The 18961-nt window shown below is 42.5% G+C and overlaps 1 protein-coding gene across 3 annotated transcripts in view; it reads left to right on the top strand.

The window, feature by feature from the left end:
• Positions 1 to 18961, top strand: part of ABCC4 (ATP binding cassette subfamily C member 4 (PEL blood group)) — a 185073-nt gene that overhangs the window by 62647 nt on the left and 103465 nt on the right. For all 3 annotated transcript variants that reach the window (XM_070380662.1, XM_005909234.3, XM_070380663.1), the window contains 7 exons: positions 2371 to 2460; positions 3530 to 3693; positions 4710 to 4835; positions 5959 to 6208; positions 11151 to 11252; positions 14958 to 15047; positions 16461 to 16652. In XM_070380662.1, the coding sequence (XP_070236763.1) occupies positions 2371 to 2460; positions 3530 to 3693; positions 4710 to 4835; positions 5959 to 6208; positions 11151 to 11252; positions 14958 to 15047; positions 16461 to 16652 (1014 nt within the window). The remainder of the gene's footprint in view (positions 1 to 2370; positions 2461 to 3529; positions 3694 to 4709; positions 4836 to 5958; positions 6209 to 11150; positions 11253 to 14957; positions 15048 to 16460; positions 16653 to 18961) is intronic.

Raw genomic sequence — 18961 nt, 5'->3', positions numbered from 1 at the left:
CCTCCACCTCCCCATAAATGGATCCCTGCTTTGATGGAATGAATACTCCACAATTCGTAGTATTGTTCTTAATGGCCATGCTGATTCTAGCATAATCAGTAATTAGATATTTAGATTGTTTTCTAATTTTTAGTAATTTGACATGTAGATCGTTTCCAGATTTATATATTAACAAATAGCAGTGCAAATGAACCTGATTAAAGCCAAATCTTCCTAGACATGTTTAATTTCTCAGGGTGTGTGCATTGGAAAACTTTTGATATGCTAGGTTTCCTTCGAGAGTTAACTGCTTATATGCTCTTTGATCATATGAGATGTTCCTACACCGCTGCCAAACTTAGATGTCATATTTTGAGTATATTTGATTATTAGTAAATTTTCATTAACATTCTGTGTTTCTTTTGTAGTGTATTTCCTGTACATGTTCTTTGTCCCTTAAAAAAATTGGTAGGCTTTTATAATTGTTAATCAATATTTAGTTCTTGATTTATTAAAAGTTAATAACTTATTAATTAACTTAACTAATTTAGGGTCTGACTTACAGAGCAGATTTGATCCAGTTTATTTTCCTTTTATTGTTCTCATGGTAGAACTATTTTGCTTCCACAAGGAAAACAAATTTAACCAAATATTGATAATATCCCATTGTAACATGTTAAGTAAATATAGAACTAAAATAATAGCATTAATTTGTATGTTGTTTTCTCTAAACTGGATGTGAACTGTTTTTACTATAACCTATAGATGCTAGTTCGATCCCTGGGTTCGATCCCTGGGTCGGAAAGACCCCTGGAGAAGGGAATGGCAACCCTCTTCAGTATTCTTGTCTGGAGAATTCCTTGGAAAGAGGGGCCTGACAGGCTACAGTCCATAGGGTTGCAAAGAGTTGGACACGAGTGCAACTGAGCACACACGAACACACTTTATTAGAACTGAAGATTAATTTTCTATAATTAATGGGCAGCAGTGTGTGGACCGAAGAAAAAACAGTACCTAGAAGTTGAGAATTATGTTTTATTTGGTGGGCCTGGAAAATCCCATGGACAGAGGTCACAAAGAGTTGGGCACAGCAGAGTGACTAAAAAACAGCAAGCCTTGGATTAGATGATAACTGAGTTTTGTTCTGATATGGAATTCCTGTTAGATTGGTTCTGTTAGTCTGTCTGGGGCAGTTATTTCCATTTTGAACTTAGTCCAAGTACATGGTTCTTACTCTAGTTTGTAAGTCATGTCCTTCCTGACAGCTGAACTGGATGTCTGAGCTGTTTATTAGGAAGATCTCTTTCTTGTCGTTGGGTAGAATCTGCAGTCTCCTGGCACTGAGTGACCTCAGCGAGGCCCCGTGGAATCTGCCCCTGTTCACATACAGTGATGTTCAGGCAAAGTCCTTTGGGAAATCCCCACAAGATGTTCTGGGCTTAACCTCTGCTCTTCCTGCCCAAATTGCAGCCATTTCTGCAACTTAAAACATCCATTTCTTCCTCTTCAGTTCAGTGACACTTTAACTCTGCTTGGGCACAATATACCCCCAGGTAGAAAACAGGTCAGCCACAGGGCACACTTCTTCCCAGGGGTCACAGTCCTGCACTGCTGGTCTTTTACTGCCTGAAAACAGGTGCTTCGTATATTTTGTCCAACTTTATGGTTTTGCAGTGGAGGGCAAGTCCAGTACCCATTATTTTTTCATGGTTGGAAGCATAAATCTGGCAGATTTGCTTGTAAGTCATGTCTTCCTCATTAATAATACTATTGTTGCATCATGTTCTGTTTTTTTTAATGCAGTGTAGCATCTGAGTGATTCTCTTGTGACCAGTTCTTGATTTCTGTGTTGGCTGCAGTGTTATAATTGCTTCATGTTAACTTTTGTTCCAAAACCAGCCTTTTGGTCCATCGATTCCAATTAGGTGGATTTTTTTTTTTTCCCCCTTTGATAATCAGTTTAAAGTCAGAGTTGGTGTGCACTTCTGCCTTCTTTTAGTTGTTAAAATTAGGGATCAAATATCTACTTCTTCAAAATATGTGTTTTCTGCATGAAAAATTACCATTTATTTGTATATAAAATTGCCTTTAAAAAGTAAATAGGAGCCTTTTAATATATCTGTTTATATTTTGCCCATGTCTAAATTCATCCAAACAAAAACAAAAACAAGACAGGGTTGGGGACTTTGCTGTTTGCTGTCCTTGTGGACATGGCTGTCACCACATTGAGGGGTTGAAGGACAAACGTGGGTCCCTAGAGCCCCGCTGCCAGGGGTCACGCTCCTCATCCTGACATAGCTCAAGACCCCATCAAAACGGGCTCTGTTGTGTTATGTTCCAAGAGTGACTTGGTGTCACCACAGGAATCCAATTCTGTCTCTTTCATTTCAGGCCCTCCGCTTGAGTAACTCGGCCATGGGGAAGACCACCACAGGCCAGATAGTCAACCTGCTATCCAACGATGTGAACAAGTTTGATCAGGTGAGCTGCCCAAGGGATCCTCTTCCATTTTCCATCCTTCTCACTGCATTCAGCTTATTGGGATGCCAGGTTCTAGGGTTTGGTGTCAGCCAGGGTTCTGTTGAGGACATAAGACAAGGGTTCTCTTTATCCAACTCATTTCATCTGTGTGCAACTTAGATGTAATCATGTGTATTGCCCTGTAGATGAGAATTTTGTTTTTCTGACATTGTGTACAACATGCTTCAGTAATAGATAGGCAGCAGAGTTCTTGCCCAGCTTGGTTGGTGTCTCCCTTGGTTAGGGGTCCTTCTGGCATGGCCCTTCTTGGCACATGATGTTAGTTTGCTGCCTGATCTGTTTTCCTCCTTTCGAGGTGATGAAGGCCTGGTGGGCAGGAGTTGTTCTTTCCCCTGTGCCCTGTTCAGTGCCTGCTGCATAGGGAGCCTGTGAGGAATAATGCCAACTGGGTGGTCCCTAGCCAGAAGCAACCTACTCTCCACTGTCCCATTACAATCTTTTTTTACACTTTATGAATAGATCACATTACCCAGGGCATTATAGCTTCTAGACAAATCTGTATTGCATTAGACACCTCTCTTTCAGTTATTCATTCATCAAACATGAACAGAGGCCCCTATCAGTTTCAGGGATGCATAAGATTTAGTTTTTTGCCCTGGAGAAGCCACAACCTGTTAGGGAGGTACATACACAAAGAATTACTGGAGAGTGAGGGGGAATTAGACTTTCCTGGGGTGCCGGGCAGCTGGAGGGGACACAAGGACTGAATTCTGAAGTAGACAGAGTTTGGGGAAACCCCGAGCTCACCTCTAGGGTAGACAAGATTGAAATCTTCCCAGGGCTGCCAGTCAACTTCTCCCTGGACATTCCTGCAGCTGACCTTGTGCTGCCCTAGAACAGCATCATCTCGGGCAGATGCTTAGATTTCTGCTTTAGCAGGTTTAAAACCCACTGTAATCATTTCTTTTTAGGCTCCCATCTGTTCTTTGACAGGAGATTGTTTTAAATTGTGTCCTTATAGGTTTTGTTTTTGTATAGTCCTAAGAAGGCTTTGTCTTTTTCTTTTAAGGTAACGATATTCTTGCACTTTCTGTGGGCAGGGCCACTGCAGGCTATCGTAGTGACCGCCCTGCTCTGGATGGAAATAGGAATATCATGTCTTGCTGGGATGGCGGTTCTCATTATTCTTCTGCCTTTGCAAAGCTGCATCGGGAAGTTGTTTTCGTCACTCCGGTAAGACAAACACTGGTTTAAAAAATTGCTAATATGTAATTGATTAACATCTACCATCTGCTTGAAGTCATTTGCTGGCTCCTCGAGGCATCATACCTGAATAAGTAGAGTCCTTAAGCAGAATGTACCTTAAATGATGTTATTTAAGCTTTATTAAATAGTAATAACCTTAGAGGCCCAGTTCCAGATGCATACATTTTTGTTATGCTTGTATTAGAGCCATTTTCAGGTGTGTATATGTCTGTATCTTGTTTTTAATACGTTATAAGCACCCAAAGAGCAAGATCAGTCTTAAATATGACTTTGTAAAGTACCACAGACCCAGCAGCGTTTGTGATAGAAAAGAGACAGGTGATGTAGGACCTAATGGTGATAAATTAGAGCTGAAACAGGTCCCAGAGTGTTGGAGGTGGGTCATTGTCCAGGTTGTCAGGTGATGGAGATCTTGTGCTATTTGAAGCACATTTAAGTTTTTTTGTGTGTGTATACTTTTTCATGTTGTGTTTTTCTCTCCTTGGAATTTCATTTCCTACCTTTGCTGTGAAAAGCTGTTCCTTATCCTTTGAGACCCTGTTCTATTGCTACCAGTTCTCTGAAGCTTTTCTTGCTCTCCTTTCCCAGTGCCATTAACAACCCCATCTTTTCTGCTCCCCAGCACTTTACTCCTATTTTATTACATCACCGACACTGTCTTCCTGTTAGATTTGGGTGTCTTTCTGACTTCTCTACCCAACCACGACCTCCTTGGGCAGGTGGTTTGTATCTGACTCATTTCAGGTCTTCCTTAGCCAATACTGTAAGTTCTCCAGGTTACTTCTTGAAGTGGGCTGAATGGTTGACTCCCTAATTGAAGTCTTCCTCCGTTTGTACTCTGAGTAGGACCTGCCTGTGCTGTCAGCTCAGGAGAGCTGTAGGGAATCATTTGATCCCTGGTGCTTGGCTGTGCCCCTGCTGCTGTCGGTAAGGAAATTCTTGCTGTGGTCACTAAGGCTCGTCTCTCACGTCTGTCCCCTTAGGAGTAAGACTGCAGCCTTCACAGACACCAGGATCAGGACAATGAATGAAGTTATAACGGGCATCAGAATAATAAAAATGTATGCTTGGGAAAAGTCTTTTGCAGACCTTATCACCAATTTGAGAAGGTAAGTTTTTGTACATACACCTATTTTCTGGTTTATTTCATATTTACTGAGTGGTTTAGAAGTCTTACCAAATTTTCAGATTAAGGTGAATTTAAATACTCTTTAGTTCACCCTTTATACACATGACAGGAAGGTTAAATAGAATAGGAGAGACGTCATTTGAGTAAAGGAATAGATACATATGCTTCTTACTTATACAGAAATTAAGTAACAAGTGTTTCTTAATACCATACATCCCAAATGAGCAATGATTTAAGATTTTAGCATTTAAAATGATATTTAAACTGAAACTATAACTTATATAGCACGAATGGGGAGATTATAGAGGTTGAGTGTACATGTATCAGGCCAGACTTTATGAATCAGTATTGTTCCAAACAGCCATAAAAATATTTTTTATGCTTTGCTTTATGTTTATAGAATGTTTTTTTCTGTCTTTCATTTAAATATCTGATGAGTGTTTGTACTCCAGCACTGGGTGCCTAGAATTCTGTGGCTGCTCCCGTCACCTCTCACTTTGCACCTTTATGGGTGCCCCTCCCTCTGCTGGGGATACACTCCCATCTTCCTTCTTCTCTGGCCTCCGCCAGCCTGACTCCAGCTCATCTTCTCAAGTTCCTCGTCCCTGTGACCTGCCCTGACGTCCCTGTGACCTGCCCTGACGCCACTGCTCCGAGTTAACACGCCTTTGCTCTTTGTTTCTCTGCTCCCTGCTTCTATCTGTTGTCTTCGTGTCTCTCAGTTTTGGGGTTGCTTATTCTCTTTCCTCTGATTTCATGAGCTCCTGGCAGGGACGGGCTCTGTCTTTTTGTCATCAGTGAAGAACTTAGCCCAGGACTTGTTACAAATGCTGGTTGAATGAAAGTTCAAACCTTGTCTAATTGACCCAGAATAGTGTGATATCAAGACTCCATTTAGTTGGAAGAGTGAAGTGGTGATGAAGTGTGTGGTCCTTATCTCGGCGCAGAGCCCCTGGGCATGCAGTGTCTCCAGGACGTGAGGGATGGATTATCTTAATCTGTGTCCACTCTCTAGAAAGGGACCACTCACACAGGGCACTGAATGCATGTCTTGGATGCGGATGCTTCTTTTAAAACCTATTTCCTATGCTTTTTTCCCCCAGAAAGGAAATTTCCAAGATTCTGAGAAGTTCCTACCTTAGAGGAATGAATTTGGCATCATTTTTTGTTGCGAGCAAAATCATCGTTTTCGTCACCTTCACCACCTATGTGTTCCTTGGCAACGTGATCACAGCCAGCCGTGTGTTTGTGGCGGTGTCGCTGTACGGGGCTGTGCGGTTGACAGTCACCCTCTTCTTCCCTTCGGCCGTCGAGAAGGTGTCAGAGGCATTCGTCAGCATCCGAAGAATCAAGGTTTGCTGACATATAAATTTATTATGTTGTAGGTGGATTTTGTGTCTTTTTTTTTTTTTTTTTTGCCTCTTTTTATTTGGTGTCAATGTGTTCCAGTTAGCTGAGGTTTAGTTTTCTTAGTGCCAAGGCTGGCAGTCATTCCAAAATGTCTCAGTACTCCCCTGCCTTCTGATACAGCTGCTGCCGCCACTAAGTCGCTTCATTCGTGTCCGACTCTGTGCGACCCCATAGACCGCAGCCCATGAGACTCCTCTGTCCCTGGGATTCTCCAGGCAAGAATACTGGAGTGGGTTGCCATTTCCTTCTCGAATGCATGCGTACATGCTAAGTCACTTCAGTCGTGTCTGACTCTGTGCGACCCCATGGACAGTAGCCCACCAGGCTCCTCTGTCCACGGAATTCTCCAGGCAAGAATACTGGAGTGGGTTGCCATTTAGAGTGCATTGTTAATATCATATGATCCCTGCTTACTTATAGGTGGTAGTATGAGTCGCAGGGGTACAGGCTCTTGATGACTGCAGGATGATTAAGTTGTTTGAAAGTAGGAAAAGCAAACAGATTGCATCTCCTGTGCTACCTTGAATGACTAGGTAATGACTGTGCTCAGTCCTGGCGTGAATAGGATTCCTCTCTAGGCCAGGAGGGGAGGAACTTACTGAGAGGTCCCTGCTCACTAAGTGGCCTCAGATTCACTAAGTTCTTTGTATCTAAAATAGATTCTTTCCTCCATAGTTGTTTCACTTGATTTCTGAGCTTCCCCTTTTGATTTGCCTCTTTTTGTTTCTGCCCTTTTTCTGTTACTGCTTAATCCTCTCTAGCTGCCGTCTTCCTTTCGAACTTGTGATTCCAACATACCCACAGTCTGTCCTGCTCTCTTTTTAAAAAGTGTCTTTAAATTGCCAGAGATGAATAATTTCCATCACCAAGATAAGACCCTGTAGATATTTAAGGATTTGTGTTTTTATGAATCAGTCAAAAACGAAGATGAATTGGCTCTGTGAGGCGGCCTGGGCATGAAGTGTTTGGGCTTTATAAAACTTCTAACTTGTTTTGTTCCCATGTCTCCACAGTGATGGTTGGCCAATAATAGATTTCTAGTGAAATTAGCTTTGGCTGTGGTTTTGATTTTATTTTTTGGTCTTGCCATAAAATCTGAGGTATTTTATGAAGTTTCTGTAGTATAAAAAAACCATTGCACCTAAAACAAATCAGTCTTATGAGGTCAGTTTGGTCCCCTGAGTTTATCTTTATTTCTGATGGGGCTTCTAACAACACTGTTAAGGAATGGTCCATGTAGTTCAATAAAATTTCTTTGTGCTTTCACATCTTGAAGCAGAACATTTAGGAATGGATTTGGACCATAGTAATGTTCTCAGTGACACGGTGACCTGTCCAGATGGAAGCTTCACATGTGTGTTGTGTTGCTGTGGTTTTGTTATCACTGCTGCCAGGGCTCCCTGTGTGGTCCAGAATCTCTGAAACCCTGTACACATCATCTAATTTTATCTCCACAGCAATTGAATGAGATAAACATTAGTGTCCCTACTTTACAGATAAGGAAACAAGTTCCTGTGTAACAGGTGAAATAGCTCACCCATCCTCACACAGCTTTCAAATGACAGAACTAGGATTCTGCCAAAAGCCTGATTTTTTTTTTTTTTTTTTTAAACCACTGTTAACAGAACCTTGTTCGTACCTTCTGGCATGTGGAATGGTGGAATCTCTTGACTCACTCTTTTGGGCCCCCTGGGTCACCTTCTCCTCTGTCCTTGATTTAAGTAAATGCTGCTGAACCTCCAGCAGCCCTGTGACCCTCTCCCAGCACTTTCGTTCACCTGGATCTAGGGCTTCATCTATATGCATGGCCAGCCCTGCACTGCCCAGCATCATGTCCAGTAGAGTGATGCTGACTCCCTGGGAGTGTTCAAAGTTCCGGGCTGCTTTGAGTTTTAGGGCTGGCAAGTCACGTGGAAGGAGAAGAGCAAGAACTTGGTTCCTTCTCTTCCTTGTCTTTCACCTGGATGTGTTCATGCCCAATTAGAAGGTCAAAAGGACAGCTCGAGTGGAAGAAAAGGTCAGCTGAGTTTACTGACCCAAGTGGTCAGAGCTGGGCAGGGTTTGATCACAGATGGGCTGGAGGCGTGGTGGCCATGTAGAGTTTAGAACAAGGTGTGGTATTGAGTCCTGCTGCCCCAGTGCCTCCTGCAGGCTGGGACTCAGTAGACTGGGTGGTCGTCTCCCAGGATTTCCACTCAGGTCATGTCTGGGAGCCCTAGGAAGGAAACCCACCACCCCTGCGCACCTTGGAGCGGGTGCAGTGGTGCCTTTATTGTTCTCTTAGTAATAAAAGGGGACTGAAGGCCTTGGCATTGTGCTACTGCAACAGGATTATAAATATCTTGTCTTAACTTAAAAGTAACAAAAGTCTTCAGTGTCTTTTACATCCAATGAAATGTGTCTCGGAGGTTAATATTATTCAGAAAGCTGTGTAGGTTTTCCCTTTCCAGCCACTGGGAAGTCAATCTTTTTGGCTGCAGTTCTGACGTTGATACTTTCCTGCATGACCTGTTCTGGGTCTGCACTTCATGGCTCTAATGGCCATTTAATTCCAGCTTTATCATCAGCCTGAAACTGGGGAAAAAAATGCAGCCAGCACTTTTGGCTCCTTTACAAGCTGGTCATGTGTTGGAATCTCATTTAACCTCTGGAAGATTATGCTGTCTTTCCCCACTCAGGCCTATTATTTGTGGACAAATGCTCAATAAATTTAATTCTTCATTTAAGGCATAATTTTTCCTTTTTTTGAGTCCGTTTTATTTTTGAAAGTGATGAATTTCTAGTTGACTATACACACACTGAATATTGAGTTTTTTGGTAACACTCTTAAGCTAAAATTTTAATTTCTGCCTAGACAAGTTGGATAATATACACGTACAACCTTTTGCTTGTTGCTATGTGAACTCAGACTGTGTAAGGCTGTAGCCATCCAGTCAGTGAACAGTCAAATCCATGCAGCCACTACATGGTACAGTCTCTTCCTTTAGCTAATTCCCATGATGGGCTGACTTTGTGCAGGGCTCAGTCTTAGTTGAAGTTGGACAGTGTAAGTGAATGAATGACATAGTGTCTCCTCTCTATATGATTTGCTATCCCTCTGGGGATTCAAAGGTGGGGAAGATGGTGGCAGCCTCAAGGGTTTTGAGCTGGCTCCCAGGAGGGTTAGCGTTTGAGTTGGGCTGGAAGGATGGATGAGATTAGTACTCAGGGTGTCTAGGCAGAGGCCACTTGGGGACTGTGGACTTAGGTGCTGGTGGGACATTGTGGGTATTTAAATGTGGTGGACACGTTCAGTCGTGCTGTAAAGAGATCAAGAGGGAATGGTGTTGAAGTAGGGTCAGTGGTGGTGGGGAGAGCTGGGGAAAGAACCAGCAAAGAAATATTTATGTATATCAGTATTTGAAATAATTAATAGTGAGTGAGATGCTGAAATTATGTTGTTTCAAGAGGAATGGAGAATTGGCAGAGAGATAAGCTGTGTCAGAACAGGCAAGAGCTGGTACATGGCTGACGATGGGACAGGTGGTATGGAGAGAGAACTCAGGCTGCAGTGGTTGAGAGTCTGCAGAGGACTGCTCAGACAACTGTCCGTCCGTCCTTCCTCCTGCTGGACACAGGCTCAGGGCAGGGAGGATTATCCGTGCCCCGTGTCCAGGTTCTCGGTGAACCTGGATGGGAGGAGGAGGGTACAAGTGGATTGTGACTCCCACCAGCTGGTCTCTGGAGAGATGCAGGGATCTCTTCTTCCTTTTCCTGCACAGAAGCAGGTTTTTATGTTGTTTTTACCAGTTATTCTTTTGAACTTGAAGGTGCAAACACATGTGTCGCTGTGTGGCATGATAGATGAGGATGTCGAGGACTTGAAGGCTGTTCATGATGTTTAGCAGAGAAGGTCCCTGCTCATGTGTTGTTCCGTTTCTCAGACGTCCTCATGTGTTGTCAGTCGCCACCTGTGTTGGTGGGGATTCGGTTTGCCTCTTGGACCTAGAATTACCCGCCCTGCTTACAAGTTGCTTACAATTAACGAAGTTGCTTATAAGGATATTTTGTTTTTCTCTCATGCAAGAGTCCCTTTAAGTTGCTGTATGGATTTCCTGGGGCTGCCATAAAAAGTACCCCAAACTTGGTGGCGTAAAGCCATAGAATTATTTCACAGCCTTGGAGCCTAAAAGTCTGAAATCAGGGTGTCAGCAGAGTCAGGATCCCCCTGAATCCTTCAAGGGTAACTCATTTCCTCTCCTCTGTTGGCTTCGGAGTTTGCAGGCAAACCTTGGAGCTCCTTGACTTGTAACTGCCATCACTCCAGCCTCTGTCTCTATAATCACATGGTTATTTTCTGTCTCTGTGTCTCTCTTCTTATAAGGACACCAGTCTTATTGGGTCCAGTGCCCACCCTATGCACTGTGAGCTCACCTTAATTGATTACATCTGCAACAACTCTATTTCCAAATAAAGTTGTGTTTTGAAGTATTTAGGGTTAGGACCTTATGATATTTTTTGAGTGAGGGGTTACAATCCTCCCCAGAACAACTTCCATGTATATATATATATATATATATATATATATATATATAATATACTTTATTGTATGTTATTATAATAATGTATATATATATATATACTTTATTATATGTTATAATGTGCATATATGTGTGTGTATATATATATACATATACTTCATTGTATGTTATTATAATAGTATATAATATTGTATATATTATCTAGTTTGTTCTAGTGTAAACTACACATTACATACAGTTGGCATAGCAGTATATAGGCTGCATAAAGTTTTTTTTATTGCAAATTCCAAGGAAGCAATTCTTTTTGTTTATTCATTGTTCCTACAGTTTAAATAATCTGATCTGTGTGTTTCCTTCTTTTGTAGAACTTCCTGTTACTTGATGAGATAACACAGCTCCACTCTCAACTGCCATCAGATGGTAAAATGATCGTGAATGTGCAGGATTTCACTGCTTTTTGGGATAAGGTAGCAAACCTTCTGTTATAAGATCTTGACTGCTGAAAGATTTATTGGAGACTATTAAGGTTTTATATATGGCATAAATGTGATTTATTCATTTACTGAAAGTATGTTATAAAAATTCTCAATGAGGAATAAGGTTTGCATGTGATGGAGATTCAGTGTAAAGTCAGCCTAAGACATTTGGCATGTTGCTCTCAAGAGAACTATTAACCCATTTGGAACTTAAAGTACATGTGTTTGTAATGGTAGAATTTGCAGCATTGGAGAGAAAATGCCTCAGTGTGATATGGGTTAACCAACAAATACACAACCAGTTATTAAAGACAGCAGGTTTTTGGGAATCAGTGTATGTTTTTTGCCTTGATGTTGTCAGACCATCACTGCAGCCTAGTAAGACCATGCTTGCGTGCTCTGCCCTGTCTGACTCTTTGCAACCACATGGACTGTAGCCCTCCAGGCTCTTTTTCCATGGGATTTCCTAGACAAGAATACTGGAGTGGGTTGCCATTTCCTACTCCAGAAGATCTTCCTGACTCAGGGTTTGAACCCTTGTCTCCTGTATTGCAGGCAGATCTCTTTACTGCTGAGTTAGGTTTTTTGCTGTGAGTTAGGGTGGGGGACTCCCCCATCGTAAGCTTCTGCATGGTTCTGGCTACTTTGTTGGCAGCCAGGGACTGGGAGGAGACAGCAGGTGGGCATAGTGAGCACCAGTGATTGCCAGTTGAAGGGTTGCAGTGTGTGGACACTGACAGGGAGAACTGGAAATTTTCCAGCACTTGTTTTATTTATGAAACAAAGGGCTTCCCTTGTGGCTCAGCTGGTAAAGAGTACGCCTGCAGTGAGAGAGACCAGGGTTCAGTCCCTGGGTTGGGAAGATCCCCTGGAGAAGGGAATGGCTACCCACTCCTGTATTGTGGCCTGGAGAATTCCATGGACTGTATAGTCCATGGGGTCGCAAAGAGTCGGACACGACTGAGCGACTTTCACTTTCACTTAAAAACAAAAAAAAAAAAAACAATAGGGACCACTCTCAGACTTGTACATGCAGCGCCTCTCCCTTTACCAGGGACTGAAAGTTTCCTGCCTCCCTGGTTCCATGGTTTTCTGTGCACATCCTCCTGCACTGGTTTGGCAGATTCTTTACCAACTGAGCTATCAGGGAATTAATCAGAGTGCGGAAGAGTAGGGTAAATAGAACCCATGGTCCAGGAGAGGGAGTTCCATGCAGGGAATTACTTGTGCAGACAGTGGAAGAGCCTCTCTGCTGGTGGCATTGGGGACCACAGTGCAAGTGTCTGGACCCTGTAGACTCGTGTGTTTTCCTGCCTGTGACACTACATATCGTGCCACTTGAGTGTGTGACATGACTTATTGTGCCACTACTTCAGATTCAGTACCTGCCTCTGCACCTACAAAAGAGTAGTATATTTCCAAATAAATAATAATATACCCCTACAGCTTTTGCACATGGAAATTCAAACAAGGTGACTTTTCCAACCTGGTAGTTGCTCCTAGCTTAGTATTACAGATTTTCCCTCCTATTTTTGTATTTCTCGTCATAATACAGTTGAAACATTTATGGAAAGCAGCATTAAAATTCCGTTATAAGGGCTACTATGTAAATGCTAACATTTCCAAATTTATCTTGTTCCAAACTATGCAGCATTTTAAAGTGAACTCTTTTGCTCTTAGTCCAAAGAAGTTAATAGCATGTTCTGATACTTCTGTGCAATTTGCATTACAGTACATCTCAGCCTTCTGGCCTTGCCTAGGGAAGGAACATGTCCCTTGCTGGGCTCATTAGTAATTAGGAGCTGTCAGATTAGGTCATAGGTGAGAGAGCCCTTGGGTAGGGGGAGGGACATAGACATTGGAGATTTAGAGAGAAGTTGAGTCTGAATGAAACCCCTGCTGGGCTGGGAGGCCGGAGGAAGACATGAGCTTTGTAACCTGCTCCCCTCCATAACCAGCCGGGCAGGTGGGGGAATATGTCAGGATCCAGGTCTCATTCATGAAACCGGAGTGTGGGGCTCAGCTGATGATGCTTATCGACCCAGCATCTCCTGTGCCAGGATAACCAAGAGGGGAGGGGACCCAGCAGCAGTGAGCAGTCCGGTGCTGCCCCCTTCTGGGCGCAACAGAGCAGTGCCCAATCCTGAAGCCTGAGCAGGGAGTGAATTCAGTGTCTGGCCCTGACAAACTGTGAGGGTTGGTGACAGGGAGCTGATGTTTGTAGGTGGCTCACTATTTTTAGTCTTAGCTGAGTGAAAAGTAGTAAAATAGAAGCCCTAAATGTTAGAGACGAATAAAGAATTGGAGGGTGCTTTAAAAATGTTTCTTATGTATTAAAATCTAGCCTCTTATTGATAACTTTGTAATTCCTATGAAACCTGGGGCTAGTATTTTAGTAATGAAAAGCCTCAAGCCCCAACGGGAAGGGAAGTCCATGATTTTTGCCCTGCCCAACTGAAGGGCTGCAACAGGAAGCTATGCTTGTGTATTTTGTCCACAGAATCACGAACCGTTGTGAGAGGAAAATAATGAAGTATTTCTGAGTGAAAAATAATTATGGAATCCAGGGGTCAATTAAAAAAAAGGAGTGAAAAGCTATTTCTCTTACAATCTAGGGATAGTTATTTTGATGATTATAAATAATTATTTTTGTTTTTAGTAAGTGACTGTATCTATAATCGGTTCAGTTTTTTCCAGAGAAATTTTTCATATAGAACATCTTTTCTTAGTCTTTTGGGCATTTTATGTAATGACATTTAACTACTTTAAAAAAAATTAGCAGTTAAGAATACAGTATATGTAATGACGCACATATACACCCTTAAGTTTGTTCATGAACGTGACCTGTATTGGCATGATGAATACTTTGTTCTTCTTTGTGGATGAATACTTTGTTCTTCTTTGTGTTGGATTGTTGACCATCACAGGTAACTCCCTGGTTTGTTTTTGCTTTTACAGTAGAAGTACTTTATTCTCTCTGTTCGGCATGTAAGAGGTATAAAATTGAGGCATTATCACTGACCCACGATGTTATACTTAATCCTCTCCCCTTTTTTTGATTTTGTTTTGTTTTTGGTGTGAAACTACAGCTCTGGTTAAATTGGAGCCTTGACTACCATTTATGCAACTTTATTTACCAAGAGCAACTATATCATATAAAATGCTCTGCTGTTTGCTGAGCATTAGTAAGACTCATTCTTTACCAAGAGAAAATACAGAGGTGAGAGGAGGTATCAAATTGTTAGTAGAGGAGCAGGCATGATATGTCTGTATTCTGCCACCTTGTGGACAATACTGAAGTTGACATAACCAAGGGGTATAATGAAAATTCACAGTTGATTTAAAAACCTCCCATACTGGATATTCAATTAAGTATATTATTATAGTAAGTTAGTGTGCAACGTGTAGGTACATATTGAACACGTGACTTGTTATTTCAGTCCTTAAATCCTGAGAGTGTCTGGAACAGTGTCGTATTGAAATCTGGTAAAAAGTAGGAGCCTCCCTAAAGGCAAATTAAAGCTGTTTCAAAGATATTTTGGGATAAAAGGCCCCCAGGGCTCAGTATCTTAAAACAGGACGGAGGAAAATATGGGTTATATTAGCATATCAATGATATATTATTTTTTACACTTTTCAGAGTTCCTTGTGTTATTTTAATGAGATGAACAAAGTTTTCTAAACGTATATTTGCAGGCATCAGACACCCCAACCCTACAAAGCCTTTCCTTTACTGTCAGACCCGGTGAACTGTTAGCTGTGGTTGGACCTGTGGGAGCAGGAAAGGTAAGTTGTGACGCCTTTTGTCAGCCTGATGCGAAGCCACAGCCCCTGTTAAATTCTCAGAAAGAGCCCAGAGCTGTGTATAATTCACTTTGAATCAAGGGTGTCTAGAACAGTGTTTCTCTAGGTGTGTTCCATGGAACGTTAGTTTTTCAAGAAGGTTTCATGGCCAGATGAATCTGGATAAATGCACACTGTGCTTTCCTTCTTGGGGCTTCACGTTGCACATTTGGAAACTGCTTGTCAGGCTTTTGACCTGTCAGTGAAGGAAATTATTGTTCTGACAGCTGTTCAGGACAGAGTGAGATAGAGGGGTCTTCTTTTTGTGACGGTTGTCCCTCCAGGGAGTCTGGAGGTTGGAAAGGCTCTTCTGGGAATTTTGAGCATTTCCTCACATGACGTGACTTGGTCCCGTCAGTGCCCAGGGTAGTGAGCGTGTAGCCACGTGCCGGAGCTAAAGGTACAGGTGAGAGCAAGACTCCAACGTCTCTGCCCTCCAGAGGCAACCAGGTTCCAGGGCAGACAGATTATTTCAGCCCAGTGTGGTAGAGTTGTGATGTGTGGACACGGACACACCACTTCTGTGTGGTAGACAAGATTTGAACGACATGCACATGAACCTCGTCTGAAAGAACAAAACACAGAGCTCTAAGTGAGGGGTATGTACACGAGAGGGTGATGAGTTCCTATATGATGGACTTTTTTGAAACATGACTCCAGAGGTTTTTTTTAAAAAAATAATCATCTTTGGATATGTTTAGTCACAGAAAGCTTGTTAAGAACAAATATTTGATAAGTAAAGGATGCCTGGGATGCAGGGACAGCTGAATTAAACATCAGATACATGAACCATGCACCCTGCTGGGCTGTTTTATTGGTTAAGGATGTTAAACATTCTTAATTAGTCTTTGCTGAGTTTAGCATTTCATTTGGGAGAAACTATTTAGTTTCTCCAGTTTAGGTTGTTATCTGTGCTTAGTCACTCAGTCATGTCCGACTGTTTGTAATCCCATGGACGGTATCCCGCCAGATTCCTCTGTCCATGGGGATTCTCCAGGCAAGAATACTGGAGTGGGTTGCCATGCCCTCCTCCAGGGGATCTTCCCCACCCAGGCATGGAACCCAGGTCTTCTGCATTGCAGGTGGATTCTTTACTGTCTGAGCCACCAGGGAAGCCTGTTTAGGTTGTTTCAGTATTATATTAATAATAATGTTACTTATCAACTGAATATATTCATTCATTAGTTTATATTGACCAATAGTGTTATTTCTTTTTTTTTTTTTCCCCTGCAACTGCTGTTCTAAATGAAAGGATTCTATCATTTATCAAGCACCAGGGTGGGGTCGGTTGTGCTGTGGGGCGTGTGCTGTATTGAGTGCTCCCTGTTCACACGTGTGGGTTCCTGTCTGTTTCAGTCGTCACTGTTAAGCGCTGTGCTGGGGGAGCTGCCCCCGAACCAGGGACAGGTCAGCGTGCACGGGAGGATCGCGTATGTTTCTCAGCAGCCCTGGGTGTTCTCAGGAACTGTGAGGAGTAACATTTTATTTGGGAAGAAATATGAAAAGGAACGATATGAAAAAGTAATAAAGGCTTGTGCTTTGAAAAAGGTGAGTAATGACTTTTGAGTTGCATATGCTCAAATTTCAAACGACGATCATGTTGGTTTAAGCTACAAGATCTGTTAGAAGGTCTTTTAGTGTTGTTTAATATTTGAAGCTGGTTTCCTTACGAACATTCACACACATTGCTACTCTTTGAATTCTGATGTTGTAACACAGAATGCCCTTTTGGAGGTGGTGGGGATTGTTTAGTCTTTTGCAGTTTCATTCACTTTTACTTCTCTTTTAGTGCACAGTTACAAAACTTTATAAAAATAGCGCCATGTAATGAACCCTCATGTACCCACCCCAGGTTCACCCGGGTTCAGATGGTGGCCAGTCTTGCTGCATCTCCACTCCTGCCTTCTGCCTGCCCCACCCCCACCCCAGACTATTCTGGAGCAGATTCTAGACTTCAGATTAGTTTATCAGTAAATATTTCATTAGTTTTTCTCTCAGAGACTGAAAAGAGACCGCAATATTTCAACTGAAAAATAACTCAAATTCCTGACTGTCATCGGCTTTCTCATCAGTGCTTACATGCTGTTGATCATCTCACTGAGAAACCTCCTTCACTGTTTTTGGAATCCACATGAGATCTGCCTCCTGCACTTGGTTGATGCCTCCTTGGTCCCTTTCTATCTCTAGGTTTTCCTCTCCACTTCGCTTTTCCTTAGTAATTAAAGAAAAACGACTCCTTTAACATTTCTTCTTAATTACAGCCTATTTTCACTGGAGGAGAGATTGTTTTCAGAAACGGTATTGGGTTTCACAGAAAATGGAAATGGAAACATTTTACTGTACATGGAGATTTAGTAAATAAAATTAGGGAATCAGTTATGCAAACTGGGCTTACCTAGTAGGAGAATATATTGATAATTTGATGGAAGGAAAGGAAAGAAGGTAAATACTGATTAGATGCTATGTTATTTTCTTTGGTTATAAAAACCAGGGAATAATAGCATTAAAGGGCACCCCCTGGGTCAGTTCAGTGCAGTCTGGACATCCGACTGTTCTTTTATACTGTGAGGAAAAAGGCTGGACAGCCTTTCAAAGGTGTGGGGGTGAAGACCTGTGAGGAAATAGTTATTCGGCTTGAACAGTGGCTTGAACATCATAGAGTAGCATTTGATGATTTTGTGAACATAAGAGAATTGTTTGCTTGTTCTTTTTTTTTTCTATTTCTTTCTCCTGAGTTGTTTTAAATAGACTTTTCATTTGCAGAAATGATGTAGGGTTGGCAGGATTGAGGTAGCTTTTTAAAAAAATATTATAAGGAAAGGGTAAGTGCAAATGTAAAGTAGTAAGAATGCCTCTGTGCGTGCTAACTCTACTCAGTCATGCCTGACTCTAACCCAGTGAACTGTACCCACGAGGCTCCTCTGTCCATGGGATTCTCTAGGCAAGAGTACTGGAGCAGGTTTTCATTTCCTCCTCCAGGAGATCTTCCTGACCTAGGGGTCAAACCCGCATATCTTGAGTCTCCTGCATTGGCAGGCGGATTCTTTACCACTGAGACACCTGGAAAGTCCCAGTAAGAACAATAGCTCCCATTTATTCAGAGTTGATGTCCAGATCATCTTTGTCATTCCCATGCAAGCATACATAAAAAGGCGTATGAGTTATTAATGTTTTACCAGTGTTTTCTATGTTGTTGATAAAACTGAAGCTTAGAGAGATGAAACACCCCATCTCTACGTTTGCGGTTCAGGTTCGGATCCACGACGGTCAGTGCTTTGCTGCAGCCTTTTGGGGTGATTGGACCAGTAATGTGGGGGACTGTCCTGGGGCTTCACACACCCTCAGGGCTGCATGTGTAACAGACTCTGGTGGGAAGGAGCCCTGCAGAACTGGGCTGCCCAGTGACGTATGTGGTGTGACGTTTATAAACATCAGCTGCCCTCCTGTTCTCTGCGTGGTCAGAGCATAGAGGCAGGGCCCCTCATGCCCATTCCCTCCTTGGCAGGAAGGGAGCTGAGTCCCTCCCCCGATTTTGTGACTTGGCTGCTGTCCCTTTGGACACGTCCTGTTACCTGTCTGGGCATCTCACATTTCTGCCGCAAAACGAGCACGTTGGGTCAGAGTGTTTCCAAGAGGTTTTGTTGCTGCTCTGAAATGTCAGCTATGACTCTGATTACCAAGGGGTCAGCCAGGTCTGCATGACACCTGGGAACCACTTAATGCATTTTTGCAGCCTCTGCTTATCTCCTTTTGGAATCCATGTTTCAATGGATGGACATAAGACAGTCACAAACAGTAGAGGTGCCATGGGGGTATTTTTACTCGTAGAGACAGATTGCATGTGTAGTAGGAAAAAA

The sequence above is a fragment of the Bos mutus genome, chromosome 12 (genome assembly GCF_027580195.1).
Source record: "Bos mutus isolate GX-2022 chromosome 12, NWIPB_WYAK_1.1, whole genome shotgun sequence".
Taxonomy (NCBI): Eukaryota; Metazoa; Chordata; class Mammalia; order Artiodactyla; family Bovidae; genus Bos; species Bos mutus.
Note: the sequence above shows the minus strand (reverse complement) of the source record. Positions and strands in the feature narration are given on the sequence as shown.